This window comes from Psammomys obesus, unplaced genomic scaffold (assembly GCF_907164565.1).
Source record: "Psammomys obesus unplaced genomic scaffold, mPsaObe1.curated_primary_1811, whole genome shotgun sequence".
Classification (NCBI taxonomy): Eukaryota; Metazoa; Chordata; class Mammalia; order Rodentia; family Muridae; genus Psammomys; species Psammomys obesus.
The window spans coordinates 3,888,996-3,903,287 of NW_026596046.1; the positions used below are offsets into that span (position 1 = coordinate 3,888,996).

General features: G+C 40.2%; 1 protein-coding gene across 8 annotated transcripts in view; it reads right to left on the minus strand.

Moving 5' to 3' along the window:
- Positions 1-2,746: 2,746 nt before the first annotated feature.
- Positions 2,747-14,292, minus strand: part of Tjp1 (tight junction protein 1) — a 243,765-nt gene continuing 232,219 nt past the window's right edge. For 4 of the 8 annotated variants that reach the window (XM_055623476.1, XM_055623473.1, XM_055623477.1 and 1 more), the window contains 5 exons: positions 12,693-12,859; positions 9,755-10,229; positions 7,900-8,117; positions 6,309-6,452; positions 2,747-4,245 (listed from right to left, as the gene is read on the minus strand). In XM_055623476.1, the coding sequence (XP_055479451.1) occupies positions 4,151-4,245; positions 6,309-6,452; positions 7,900-8,117; positions 9,755-10,229; positions 12,693-12,859 (1,099 nt within the window). In that variant the 3' untranslated portion in view covers positions 2,747-4,150. The remainder of the gene's footprint in view (positions 4,246-6,308; positions 6,453-7,899; positions 8,118-9,754; positions 10,230-12,692; positions 12,860-14,292) is intronic. The other 4 variants (XM_055623480.1, XM_055623475.1, XM_055623479.1 and 1 more) reach the window with 2 other exon arrangements.

The window sequence follows — 14,292 nt, forward strand, 5'->3', positions numbered from 1 at the left end:
TTCCTCTTGGGTCCCAAAGCTTCCATGACTTGATTTGGGATGCATCCCGGCACAGCCCTATGGTATACTTCCTGCAAACTATATTGAAAACACCACGCTAGGTTCACAGTAATTTCAAACCACGCATCAAGGCAAACTAAACTAGTTTTACCTGCCTGCTTAGCAGCCCTGGCTGAATGTGCAGTCAACATCCCTTACTAGCTATTGCATCCTTGACTAGAATCCAAATATCTGGTGTCAGGGTCTGTCTCTACTTACCTGGGTACCACCTCTTGTGTACTATACCAAAAATGAATTTGCTAAGAGGCCAAAGCAAGGAAGAACTGACGCTAACACTAGACATTAACTAAATTCCCAACCAATACTAATGGTGTAAGAAAGGGAAAATGTTGGGTTTCCAGAGTATATGAATTACTTCATCCAACATGCTCAGTACCGTGCAAAGATGGCTTTGGGGAAAAGAAATGTCCTTATTCCTGTCAAAATTAAGGAGCAAAAGATAAGTATTGCCTGGTGTTTACACAAGTAGTGAAGGCCAGAGAGGCATTAATAACAGACGTGCTGAGTTATGGTCCTTCCAATAACTTAAATATGGAAACCCAATGTCTTGGTTAAGTCTTATGTATTTGGAATATGGACATGAAAACACAGGACAGAATAAGTCCCAACACTCATAGCTCATGCTACATATAAAACCAACTCAAAAATTGCCCATAAATATAAAGTTAAAAAAAAAAATTCAGTGAGAAAAACTAAGGGGCAAAATTCTTTGTGCCATAGGTTAGACAATGCATTCTTAGGTATGCATCCAAAGCAATCTTTGAAAGAAAAAAAAAAAAAGCTAGATTTCAAGTAACTTCCATTCTGAAAGCTACCACTAAGGGTGTCTTAATTACATATTAAACAAAGAAATATATGAAGCTCTCAGAGCCCGATAAACAAGGCTTTTTGCGTATGTGGTATAGTCCCTGTTAATGCGTGCATGAAGGACAGACAGGTAGTGGATGTCTTCCTCTATCACTCTCCACCTCATTCTTTGAGACACACCAATTCTGCTGGGCTGTCTGGCCAGCAAGCACCAAGACCCATCTCAGTGTCCCGGTGGCAGATTACAAGCGCTTACTGCCACACCTGAGCGAGGGTGTAGGTGTGGGGGTTCCTAACATGTCCTCATGCTTGCACAGGAGGCACTTTAATGACGGAGCCATGTCCTCTGCCCCTATGACCTAATTAGAAATAGGAAACATTTCAACAGATACTCTACCAAAAGATGAGGTATGATGAGTCACTAGATGTCAGCTCAGCAGAAAGACCAAGAGAAACAATGACGACTGCCAGAGAGACTGGAGCAAGTGGACCCTCAAAAGATTGGTGACTTCAATCAAGAGTGGTACAGATACCACGAAACAAGTAGCAGAATTTTTGCTGTTATTTGTGTTAAAAAGATAATGTATGAGCCAGTGATCACTTTGAGAGGTATTTAGTCAAGTGAAACCGAAGTTATATTCATATAAAATTTTCTATGTAAATGTTTACAGCTACTTTACAGATAATCTCCCAAATGTGGAAACTGCAAAGTTCCTCGAGGAGAATGGATATATAAAATCTGGTACAGTGCCACACAGTGGCACAACTATTATAACAAACAGCTGCCAACAGCTGCAACATCATCTATGAATCTCAACTGTATCATGTGATGTGAAAGAAGCCAGACCCCAGGACTACAGTGTCTGACCCCATTTCTGACATCCTCAAAGAGACAAAGCTATAGCAACGGAAAAGAGATTTTAAGTTACCAAGGGCTAGAGCGTACAAGGTATTCTTAGAGTGGGGTGAAGAAATCATTCTACATATTAACTATGGTAAAACTTTAACAAAAGTTAAGTTTTAGTTTTCATAGATACATGGTTTCCTAGGCAAGTAGGATGTACTTACCAAAATTTAGAAAACAATACACCTAAAAAGGCTAACATGCATATAAATTCTATATTCACAAAGAAACAAAACCCACAAAGATGGGCTACATCAACAAAGATGTACACTAAAACTGCACAGAGATAACTAATGTCGGTAAAGGAGGTACTTAAGATTAGCACAGTGTATATTCACAGCCATTAAAAATCATTTTCTTCATTTGCAGTGGTAAAATAAAGTGCCCATGTTATAAAATGTTTGGAAGAGAAACATGCACAAACTGGTCCTAAGGAACAGACACAATGTAGAGAACACAGAGCAGCCTATAGTCTGCCTACTAGCCTGTGACTAGCATGTCTAATCCACAGTACACAGTGGTCGTGGGAAATAAGACTCAGCATATACATTTTACCTAGAACGATGGGTGACATGGCTGATTACTGCAAGGACTCTAAACAAAATGATAGGTGCTAGAGAGATGGCTCAGCATATAAAATGTGTTTGTCATGCAAGCATGAGGACCTGAATTTGGATGCTCAGCACCCACATAAACTGAGTGCACGGTTTAACATGTCTGTAACGCTGGTGATGTTGGGAAGTGCGGAGACAGATACAAGCGGATCCTTGGATTCTGCTGACCAGCCAGGCTGACCAAATCAGAGAGCTCCAGGTTTGGTACAAGATCCTGCCTCAAAGAATAAGGTGGAAAATGATAGAGAGAGATAGCTGACGTTCATCTCTAGCCTACACCAGGACGTGCCACAGACAAAAATTTAACATGACTAGAGTTACTTGAAATGGGAAACAAGGGGCAAATAAACCAAACTAATACTGTATTTTAAAAAGTTTTATTCTTGCAGATTTAGAAATTTGAGATTTTTAATAACCACAAAAGAAATCTTTTCACACCTAATGATTAACAGAATGTAGTGATGTATTATCTAAACAGAAGTCGTGCTGATGTGCCATAATAAACTGTCTATTAGTAAAAAAATACACTTTAGGGCACAGCATTGTATCACAAATTTTACAGAAGGGATACTTTGCAAGAATTTAATCAAACTAGAGTAACTGTATCTTTTAAATGCAGCACTTAAAAATGTAACAACTCTGTGCATTCTTTTTCTTAAAAAAATGACCTTGTATGTGTAGAAATGCTGCTTTATTGCTGCAGAGGTCGAAGTTCAAGGCTCAAGAGGTACAGGAGAAAATACAAAGGTAGCCTTAGAAACTTGGTTCTGTTTATGTATAAAAAGGTAAAGTTTATAAAAGTTAATTTACAAACCAAGAACAAAAGTGGTATGCACGCATTATGTACATGCGTCCTGAAAACATCAAACATTTCAGATGCATAGCCCAAAGAACAAAAGACCACCACTCCCCCTTGTCAAAAAAAAATATTTTAAGTCACACCATTATTTTCTTCCAGGTGATTTACACATTTCTGAAACCATCAAGTCCACAATTTACTCAATCTTTTTTCATGATACAGTATCTAGATATGCACAAAACTCATAAAAACTTAGTAATACACAGCGAAATGATCTAAGAATTAAAAACATGAGGGTAAGGCATTCCTGCTGGTTAGATGTCTGTGGTGATATGTTAATTTATAGATTCAGAGGCCATGGAACCAGGCTCACATGCTTTGGTGTCCTTCCCTAAGAGAAATGTGTTTTCATATACAGTAAGTAATTGTCTTCATTTGACCCCCCTCCCCAAGTTACAAATCCCCCTGCTGTACATTTCTGTTAAATCCACTACACTGGTTATATATTCCAGGTGCATTTGTAAAAAATGTGTGCACATTACCTCATGCATAATAAAATAAAATGTGTATGCTAGGCCAAGGCCATAATAAAGTTTGAGTGTACTTTGGAAAGAACAAAACTCAAATGCACCCCCATTTACTGGCTGGTATTTTTAACGGAAATCAGTATGTGAAGTTAAGCAGTGACCATAAAAAAGTACAAAAATCATTACAAAGCAAAATATCTTTGAACCTCTAGCCAACACCAGACAGCTCTTCATTCAATAACACATAGCTGGTAGCATGTTTTCTGACTGTGGCTCAGGGGCATGCTCACTAATCTTCGTCAGTCCCAACAAATGCTTCATATTACTAATTGCAGTATAAATGCTAAGAAAATATAATACTCAATAGAGTGGTTCCATTTAGATTTAGTAAGTTCAATCCATGTTCACATTGCTTAGTCCAGTTCCTATACTCTAAGAATTAAAAGTGGTCAATCAGGACTGAAACACAGTTGGCTCCAACAAGGTAATTTGGATCTCCAGGAAGACACTTGTTTTGCCAGGTTTTAGGGTCACCTATGAAAGAAAAAGATTTTGATATCATTTAGGGTTGTCTGGGCTGCTACCCACAATGCTTTGCTATTATGGAACAAATGTAAACATACATAGAATTTTCTTCTATTTCCTCAAATATACTTCTATTCAAACTTGGTGCTTTATTTTAAGTAAGCTTGCTGGCTACAAGCATTTGAATGCTGTTTTAGAGGTTTCCTATGTTATTCAATTCATTGGCCTTTACAATATGGGAATAAGAGTTATAAAGACTTGGGCAATAACATAGCTGAGACACTTGGCCCTGCTGCTCAGTGTACACAACTACTGACAACACCTTCCTTTTGGACAGCACTGTATGGTAACCCATTTGAGCGGAGTCTGAGAAATCACTGCTCACATGTGGTTACTGCACACACAGGACATTCCGCCAAGTTCTGCAGAACCTACTTCCTGAAGACTCTGCCCCTCACAAAGTCAAACAGACTGCGCCAGAGCTTCCCTCACTTCTAGCTATGCAACAAAATTGTTTGCGGCATTTGTGGGAATCTAAACACCCGCTGGCTATGTAGGTCTGAGGTCTTGGGTGTTTGGGTTTTGAAGAAGCTCTTGGTATTTTCAGATTTGCACCCTGCACAAAGACTTGGCAGTGGGTATAAACTAAGAATGATGGGGAAACTATCTGCTGTAGCCAAGGGTGTTGAGAATCAAAGCTGCTGACTCTTCCTGGGCCAAAAGTGCTCCTGTGCACGTGGGCCAATGTGTGGAGATGCTTCTGTCACAAATGGCACCACAGACCTGAGGCCGGCAACCCACCAGCCCTCTTGTGATACAGGAGGCAGCCCCTACCACAAATGGTTGACTATAACTATACCAGCTGGGTACCTTGTGTGGAGTAAGATATACATTACATTCAATAATGCATCAAGTATGTTTAATAAGGAGTCATTGAATTTCAGATACTGATGGGTTTATGTGTTACTAGAGAACAAATTATTCAGACGGCAAGAAAATTATGACAACTCTAGAAATCAAAGGCATCCTCATCATTAGGTTTTAAGTTTCTTTCCACTGTATTAGTCTTTGCTGCAATTAAGCAGCTCTATGTATAGGCTAGCGGCAGCGATGTAGTCTTCCTGCTGCACTGGACCACACAAAGGTGCACTGATTTTCTGCGTGAACACAACCCAATACCCACACAAAGTGTGTGCTCTCAGTACAAGCGAGCAGTCCCACGTGAATGCGGGAACGATGACTGTGAGGCTCACATGCACATCAGGTAAGGTCTCATACAGCACAAGCACCTGGGGCAGGCAGTTTGGATAAAGCTAGCTTCGAACCTGCCACATTCTCCCTGCCTCTGAATGTCCATTTCCAATACTGCTTAATTTTTCCTTCACTACCTAAGCTAGTCTACAAGGCTTTTTCACACCCCTTGGGGAATGCTTAAATATGACCTATTGTAAATTTTGTATCATTATCTTTATTTTATACTGGACCAAACTGAACCTTACTAATGCTCACTGATTTATACACATTTAGGCGCAAAACTTTAAATTTTTGTTTTTTTTATGAACCCTCTTAGGGTGAACAATATTGGTAATAAAAACCAACTTTTAAGTTACTCAAGTGAGAAATATGAAAATACAGTGTAAGCTTTGAAATCATTAGCCAAAAAGCAAAAGTCATTTGCAACAGGGCGTTAACAGGAGTTACTTAGAGGTTCACGCTGAAAACAAAACAAAACAAAAACCCTTGGCCAGGCACCATCACTGTGGAAACTTTCTCTAAGGCTAGTATAAACATTTTGCACCTTGAAAAATCTGATAGATTGTAAATTTTTGGAGCCCCAAGAACAGCCAATCTTTAGACAAATCACCAATTGTTAAAAAGTAGGAAAGTCTCTACGGTTCCATATACATTTACAGCATATGCACCACAAATACATTTCAAAGAGTAGTGATGCTTACAAGGCCACAGGGACAGAGTGAAGATTTGTTCACACACAGCCTGGGGAACACCAGGAGGACAGGCATTAATCAGTGACAGTACCCAAAGCCCCAGAGGACAGAGTGAAGACAGCATACCCGACGAGGAGTCGGATGATTTTAGAGCAAAAGACCAACCGTCAGGAGTCATGGACGCACAGTGTGGCAAGCGTAGCTCCACGGGCTTCAGGAACTTGAGGCCGTGGGGCCCACACATCACTAGGGGGCTCAGCAAAGTTTCACCTGGAGTCAAACAGGGCAAGGGAGATGAAATCTTTCCATTAGACACAAGCTCACCCTCCCTCCCAGTACATGCTTGCTAACGCTAAATGAAGGCAGTTCTACATAGCAGTACTAAGAAAAATACAGTGGATGCTACAATTGTAAGATTTTAATAGATACAGAATGTAAAAAAAAAAGTTATGTTCATTTTAATATTCTGCTTAACTTAATGTGGCTGAAACAATATTTCAACCCAAAACCAGTACACTCAGTCTTTCAGGTCCTTATTTTACATTTCTAGTACGATATAATAACCCCATGTAGCCAGTGGCTACTGTATTCCAGTGTAAGTCTACAGCATAAGACATTCGCATGCACTTTTTGCAAATATTAGATAGTTTGCTGGAAAAAAACTTAATTTGGGGTTGTGTGTGCTTGTACAGATGCGTGTACATGTGCACGTGTACGTGCACAGGCATGCTGTGCTGGTGGAGGTCAGAATCAGTTCTCTTCTTTGATTATGTGGGCTCCACGGATCAGATTCAGGTCTCTAGGCTTGGTGGCAGGGACCTTTGCCCACTGAGCCATCTTGCTAGCCTACGCCTTTCATTTTTAAGTGTTTGCAACACATGCATTCAGGGATTCACACACGACCAACAGCATTAGTCCTAATGTTTTAAGGCAGAGTACACCAAGAAGGTGGGTCACTGTATTTAGCGAGAGCAGGCTGCTCAGAGGGTCACACCGTAGTTCGTTAGCATGCACACTGACGGGGTTAGAAAGGCTGTGAAGATGGCACTCTTGGTTCTCTCACACTGCTCAGAGATAAGCTATGCCATCTTCTAAGGACATTTCATTCACTGTACTGAATGTGAGACACTTGAGGTAATAGTAGACAGGCAAGGCAAAGCCTTTTGAGTGAATGATACCTAACTATCTTTTTCAACTAGAAGGGCTGACAAATTTGATTAGATCAGGCAAAACACATGGCAGTCATGTGTGAGGACTGCTTAATGGCCTGCCATCTGATATCACTTTTTTAATAATTTATTTAATTTTTATTTTATGTGCATCAGTGTGAAGGTGTCAGATCCCTTTGAAATGGAGTTACAGACAGTTGTGAGCTGCCATGTGGATGCTGGGAATTGAACCCGGGTCCTTTGGAAGAGCAGACAGCGCCCTTAACCACTGAGCATCACTTAACTCTGGCATCACTTTTTATTTCACACTGAAAGTCAAGACTCTGTGCAGAAGAGGCCCTCAGCCTCCACTGTGTCCCACCACCACATGCCAGTAATACCAACTCTCTGCAGAAAGCTCAGCTGAGAGGCCCTCTGTTGTTTGTACTTTGCCTAAACGTTGAGAAGAGACTTCCAGCTAAGGCCTGTGGCTGGCCGCTGTAAACAGTGAGGGACATGCAGGACAGTGCAGGAGTTACTCCAGTGAAGCAGATGAGGAGCACACTTACCTTTCTCTTTATCTAAAGGTGGAAGGATGCTATTGTCTCTGCAGACTTTGAAGTAGATTTCCTGCTCGATTCCTTCAGGAATGGCGCCTTGTGGGATAATTATACTAACACCAGTTTCTATAGAACTCAACACACCACCATTGCTGTTAAATATGCCACGGGCTGTAGCCACCACAGTATGACCATCCTCATCTTCATCTTCTTCCACAGCCGACTGACTGAGGGATCAGAAACGGCAAGTGAAAAATCCTAATAATACATACGAGCTCTCCTTTTATTATTGTTACAGTAAGTGTTTAACCTTATTTCTCCAAGCAGTTTTTAGTGAAAGGAGGGATGGCTAAGAGCATACCCTTTCCAGAAAAATTAAACTGCCTTTTTGAAGGCTACAATAATTACCAGTGTAATTTCAATGTACGCTGCTCTCACAGCTAGCATGGGTCTTTATAGTAAACATCCATGAAGTGGATGCTCTAAGTCACGATGAGTCACAGCTCAGTTGGTAACAGAAAACAATGGAGGACGTCACTTGCTCAGCACTGACCACACAGAGAAAAGCTTGTAATGGAGACTGTGGTAGACTTCAGAACTTCAATGTGCACACACACACACACACACACACACACACTGCCCTTCCTTAGTACACTCAGAATCCTGATGGCCAGGCTGCCAGAGGTAAAGCTTTCAAGGTTCCAGATGTAAGCACTTGTACGGTACACACCTCAAAGACCCAAGAATGATAGAGCATTTTTTTGGTAACTTCAAAATGTTACCAAAGGCAGAGGGTATGACTGTTTCAAAACTGAAAGCTAAGTTATCAAGGCTTTGTGACGAGACGTTTTAAGGCAGAATTTTAACGTGACAAAAAAGATGGACTGACAACATGAAGGGAAGCCACAGATTCTCTGCAGCTTGACTGCAGGGTCAGAGTAAACTCCTAAAGTAAATGGAAAAGGAACAGAGCCCATCACCAGATATGGTAACACCATGTAGCCCCTCCATAGCAAGAGCCCTTCTAGATCTGTACAGGAAAGTAGACTGACCTAAGCACCTTGAGAAGCATACTTCAGGGGACCTTGCTGGTCCTTGGTTCTACTTGTGAGTGCTTCTCTTTTGTGGACCTGCAACTGTCTAAAGAGGCTGAACTGAGTCTATGTAACAAGCAGACGGAAAAGACTGTCTGGGTGAGACTCTAGTAGACTCAATTGCATTACTACTGTTTTCAACTGCCACTTGAGGTTATTACCTTTCGACTCTTTCCAGCACCCGTGCTGAATAAATAGTAAATGAGGAATAGCTATATTTGCTCATTAGTCCTCAATGCACCTCCCCCTGGTAGAAGTTAAGTTAGGTGGTTAAAGGAGGTCAGTGAGCTAAAGATATGGGCTGGAAGATTAGATGACCAGAAGTTAAATGGCTTAACCCCCCCCCCCCCAGCTATGTGATGCTGGTTGGGCAGACTGCTTTGTCTCTCAACTGAGCTACTGGTGATACAGAGATGCTGGCAATCCCTCCTGATGATATATGCTCATTAGCTTTATAATCTGACTGACATCTTAGATCTCCAACAGGACCTTCACAAAATGGTATCTACTATAGTAAGTTTAGTTTACAGGTAAAATTCAAACAATCATTTCAAGTTTTATCATATAAACTACCTCAAACTACAGCTACAAAGCTTTAATCCCAGCACTTGGGAGACAGGAGGATCCCTGCCAGCTGCAGGCTATATGTAGAGAGAGTTCAGGGCCATCCGGGTTATGGCTCTTATCTCTGTCCACTCAGCATTCCCATTTAAAAAACAAAAACTTGTCAGGCTTTAAATACTTTAAACAAAGGTAAATAAACATCTTACCTCACAGGAATGGCTTTAGGCACCGTGCTAATATTATTTATTTGATATTTAGGCTTATCTGTGTGGATAGAGAAAGTTTCAACTCCACTGTCAAACTCAGGAGGCTGTGCTGAACTATGAGCTTTCATAAGAGTTTTTGGAGAAGTGGGAGTCTTTGAAGACAATTCAGGTTTATGTACAGTTTCACTTGGCAGAAGATTATGATTGAACTTTGGACTTTCAAATTTGCGTTCAAATGGCCGGGCAGAGCTTGTGTATGGCTTTGGTGTGAATCGATTGTAAGCTGGAGTGATGGTTTTCTGAGTCTGTTCAGCTCCATTAACTGGAGCTTTGTCTGGGAAACTTTTCTGGGGATAGAAAGTCTGGGCAGGGTCTTCTCGGGCTGGCAGTCTGAAGGTTGCTGGCTTACTCTGAGATGAGGGTGGGTCTGGTTTGGACAGATACGAGTTTTGAAAATCCAAGGATACTGAATTGCCTGAAAAACAAACATACATGTTTTTTAAAAACTTCCTGAAGACCATTTTAACAACCCTTTGGTTTCTTTACTACCATAACATGTCTTGGTATTGAAGTGAAGTCCCCGGTCCTGAGTGACGTTAAGGAACACAAGTTGTACTGTCCCTCAGATTCAGCATGAGGCTATGTAAGCGCTGGCTTCCTAAGACAGATGTCTTGAGAAACTTTGTTCCACTGTCCATAGCACAAATTAGAAACAGAATGACAAATCTGACTATATGGAATACATCAGTATGGAAAACTTACCCTTAACCAAAGCCTTAAAAAAACAAAGGGGTAGCAACCACCCACTGGGAGAAGATACTTAAAAAATGTTTATGTGGTCATCAGTATTAATTATAAGAATAAAAAGTAAGAATTTCTTTATAAGAATAAAAGTAAAGCTCAAAGCACTATGCAGTATGACACCAACTTACTCATCAGGGAAATGTGACATAAAAATAAACTATATTAATCCAAATTCTTCATGACATGGTAATGTAATCACACGAACATAATAAAGTTGAAAAATCAGATGACCTTATTAAGTTAAGAAAAAAATTGCTGGGTGCAGTAGCTTGAGCCTGTGATCCTAGCACTTGGAGAGCAGAGGCAGGTGGATCTCCGTGAGTTCAAGGCCAGCCTGGTCTACAAAGTGAGTCTAAGACAGCTAAGGCTACACAGAAAAACCCTGTCTCACAAAAAAAAAAAAAAAAAAAAAAAAAAAGGTTTTTAACATTTTTAATTTTAAAAGACTCTGCCTTTCCCCCTTCCCTGAGACAGGGTTTCTCCATGTGGCCTTGGCTGTCCTGGAACTTGTTCTCTATCAGGCTGACCTCAAACTCACAGAGATCCAGCTGCCTGTGCAGTGCTAGATTCTTGTTTTACGTATGTGTGTGAGCACATGTATATAGGCTCCCACATACGCCTGGTGCCTGTGAAGGCCAAAGTATGATGTTGGAGCCTCTGGAGCAGGCAATAGAGGGTGGGAGGCAAACCCCTGTCTGCGGTAAGAGCAGCAAGTGCTACTTAAACACTGAGCCTTTTCTACAGCTCCCAAGAAAAAACATCCAACAAGATGCTTTCAGCAAACTAAGAATAGAGACAACTTCCTAATGATGATAAAAGGTACCTATTAAAACAAATAAATACCAGCAAACCCCTACAGCTAGGATCACTTATGGGAAAAACAAATATTTCTTCTTTACAAAGGGAAACCGCAAAAAGAAAAAAAAAGTCTGTTTCCACTATTTGTTTCTTTTTCCTTATATAGGTCTCTTAACTGTGCATAGAATTTGCTGTATAGCCTGGTGGTTATGGCACATGCCTTTAATCCCAGTACTTGGGAGGCAGAGGCAAGCAGAACTATGAGTTCCAGACCAGCCTGGTCTACAAAATGAATTCCAGGACAGCCAGGGCTACATAGAGAAACCCTGTCTTGAAAAACCAAAACCAAAAGAATCTGCTGTATAGTCCTGACTAGTCTTTGTCTCCAAAGTGCTGGAGCTAAAGGCATGTACCACCACAGGACCTACATGTATGATAACTAGTATTCTTCAAGACTGTCACCCTCTAATCTGACTCCCATGTAACAGAGAGGTTCTAACAAACAAATGCCAAGAAGAGATAAATTGCATTATATTAGGGTAGAATATTATCTACTTATTCAAAGAGTAAGCTACATTCACTGAGATCTTATTGAAGGATGACAACGCAAGATACTTTCTGTGTAAAATTACACGGCTTTCTTACATCCATATCTTACAGCAGAGCATAACAAGTCTTAAAAGCACTATTTAAATATTTAATATTATAGCTTACTTATTTAGAGTGTGTGGGTGAACACGCCATTGAGAGTATTCAATGTCAGCAGAGAACTGGCTGGGCTCAGTTCTTTTCCCTTTATGTTGTGCGCTCCAGGGTTAGAATTCACATTAGACCCTGGGAAGCAACTTGACCTGCTGAGCCATGTCTATGGCTCTCAAATATTTAAAGTGAGACCCACCAGTGAACAGGTACTGCTTTTAAGACTTGGAGATTGGCTTAGAAATTAAGCTAAAAAAAGAAAAAAGACAAAAACCCCTTTAGCTACAAGGCTCATCCAATATGATGATCATATATAAACAGGAGACAACACAGAACACCTCTTCAGTGAGACTGACTTACTATGTAGTCCTAGCTGACAGGGAACTTACTAAGCGGGCCAGGTGGCCTCACACTCACATTCATCTGTCCCTGCCTCTAGAGCGCCAGAATTAAAGACATGAACTACCATGCCCAGATGACATACATTTTCAACAAAATCTTTATTTTCACCATTATTGGCCCAAACACCCTTTGAACTTTTTTTTTTTAAATGTTAAAGTTACCTAAGCTTCAAAATAAGAATTTAACTTCATGAACATCACTATTACAGTAACATGCCAACTTCTTAACTTCCTACCTTCCCCCTGGACGCCCTTGGAATGTAACTGGAGAGAAGAGCTGGACATAGGTTGGGCTGGTTGGGTGTACTGTGAGGGCAATGGAGGAGGAGGAGGCGTGGCCTGAATTGGATCATAACGTTTCTCACCAAACGATCTATCCACAGCATCAGTTTCAGGTTTTCCCCTATTTAAAAGAAAAAAGGAAGAAGAAATTCCAATACTGGAAAATGAACTCAATCACAAAACAAGCTGTTGTTTCTAAAATATCCTTAAATCTTTAAATAGATAGATAGATAGATAGATAGATAGATAAATAAATAAATAAATAAGTGAATAAGTAAAAATAAGAGTGTCTGGAAATGTCACAATTTATTCCCATGAGTATAGATGGCTACTCTACCAAAACTTACAAACAAATTCATCAGCACAAGAAATGTCAAGACAGCACAGATACTTGAAGAATATTAGTAAAACATCCAGAAGATATCAATTAAAAGGCGGATGAAATTTTGGGTATACTTTTTATTTGTGATATTTATAAACATAAATTTATGGAAGTTTTGCAAATATTTTGAGAAATCTTATTTTGGCACAAACTTTCCTTAAGTTCACTTCTAATTTTGTATCTCAGGTTCAAAGTCTTGGTGTCAAGCATACTCTAACCACCATTAAACATGATGTTATATCCCCCAAAGTTGACAAGCTTTTCCAGCAAAGAGCCAGATAAATAAAAGGACTTGCCTATTTGAGCCATAGGACCTCTGACTCAACTATTCAACTTGGCTGGTATCGGGAAAATTAAGACACTGTCCGTCAGTGGATGGACAGGGTCGTGCTACAGTAGCACTGGAAAAGCAGGGCATCTTTAAAATCTGCCCTGGTTTCCTGTTCTTTTTCTTTGTTTAATGATTGCTAGAGTAGGAGACACTGCTTTCCTTTACAAGGCTTGTCTAGTAAAATTTGTGCCATGTATCCTTAGTTTTTCAAATTGCCAATTGTTAATAAGTAGCATATAAAATTTAAACAGAAATCTAAACAGACCCATAATTGCAACGCTGCCATCTGAGCCTTACTGCAGAGCGCCAAGCTGCACCGGCGTTATGTGCACAGACAATAGCATGTATTTGAAATGTGTATTTGTTTTCATACAATATTTTTGTTGAAGAAATCTAGTTTTACTATTAGCTTCAAATTTAGCTGGTACCTCGCTTACAAGTATTTGGACTTAAATGTTACAAGAAAACATTAAGGTCTGAAAGTGCACATAATGCCAATGACACAGTGAGGGACATCTCATGGAACAGCCTCACATCAATGCCATTCTTACCACTTGATGTTCCTTTTCAAGTAGTCATAGCTAGTGTAAGAGCCAAGAAATCTAGGTGATGGCAAAGCAAGCGCAATAGAAAAATGAAAGAAAATGGTCAATCTAACTAAGAAGTTTTACAGCAAATAGAACTCAAATGTCACTTAAACATATTACCCAATATCCACAATCTTAACATAGTTTGCTTCACACAAGAACATACACTCACTCTTACTTCGACAAAGGAATTGGCAATATATTGTCACACAGTTAACTTAGCCCTGCCTGCCCACCCACCCCACATATTCTAG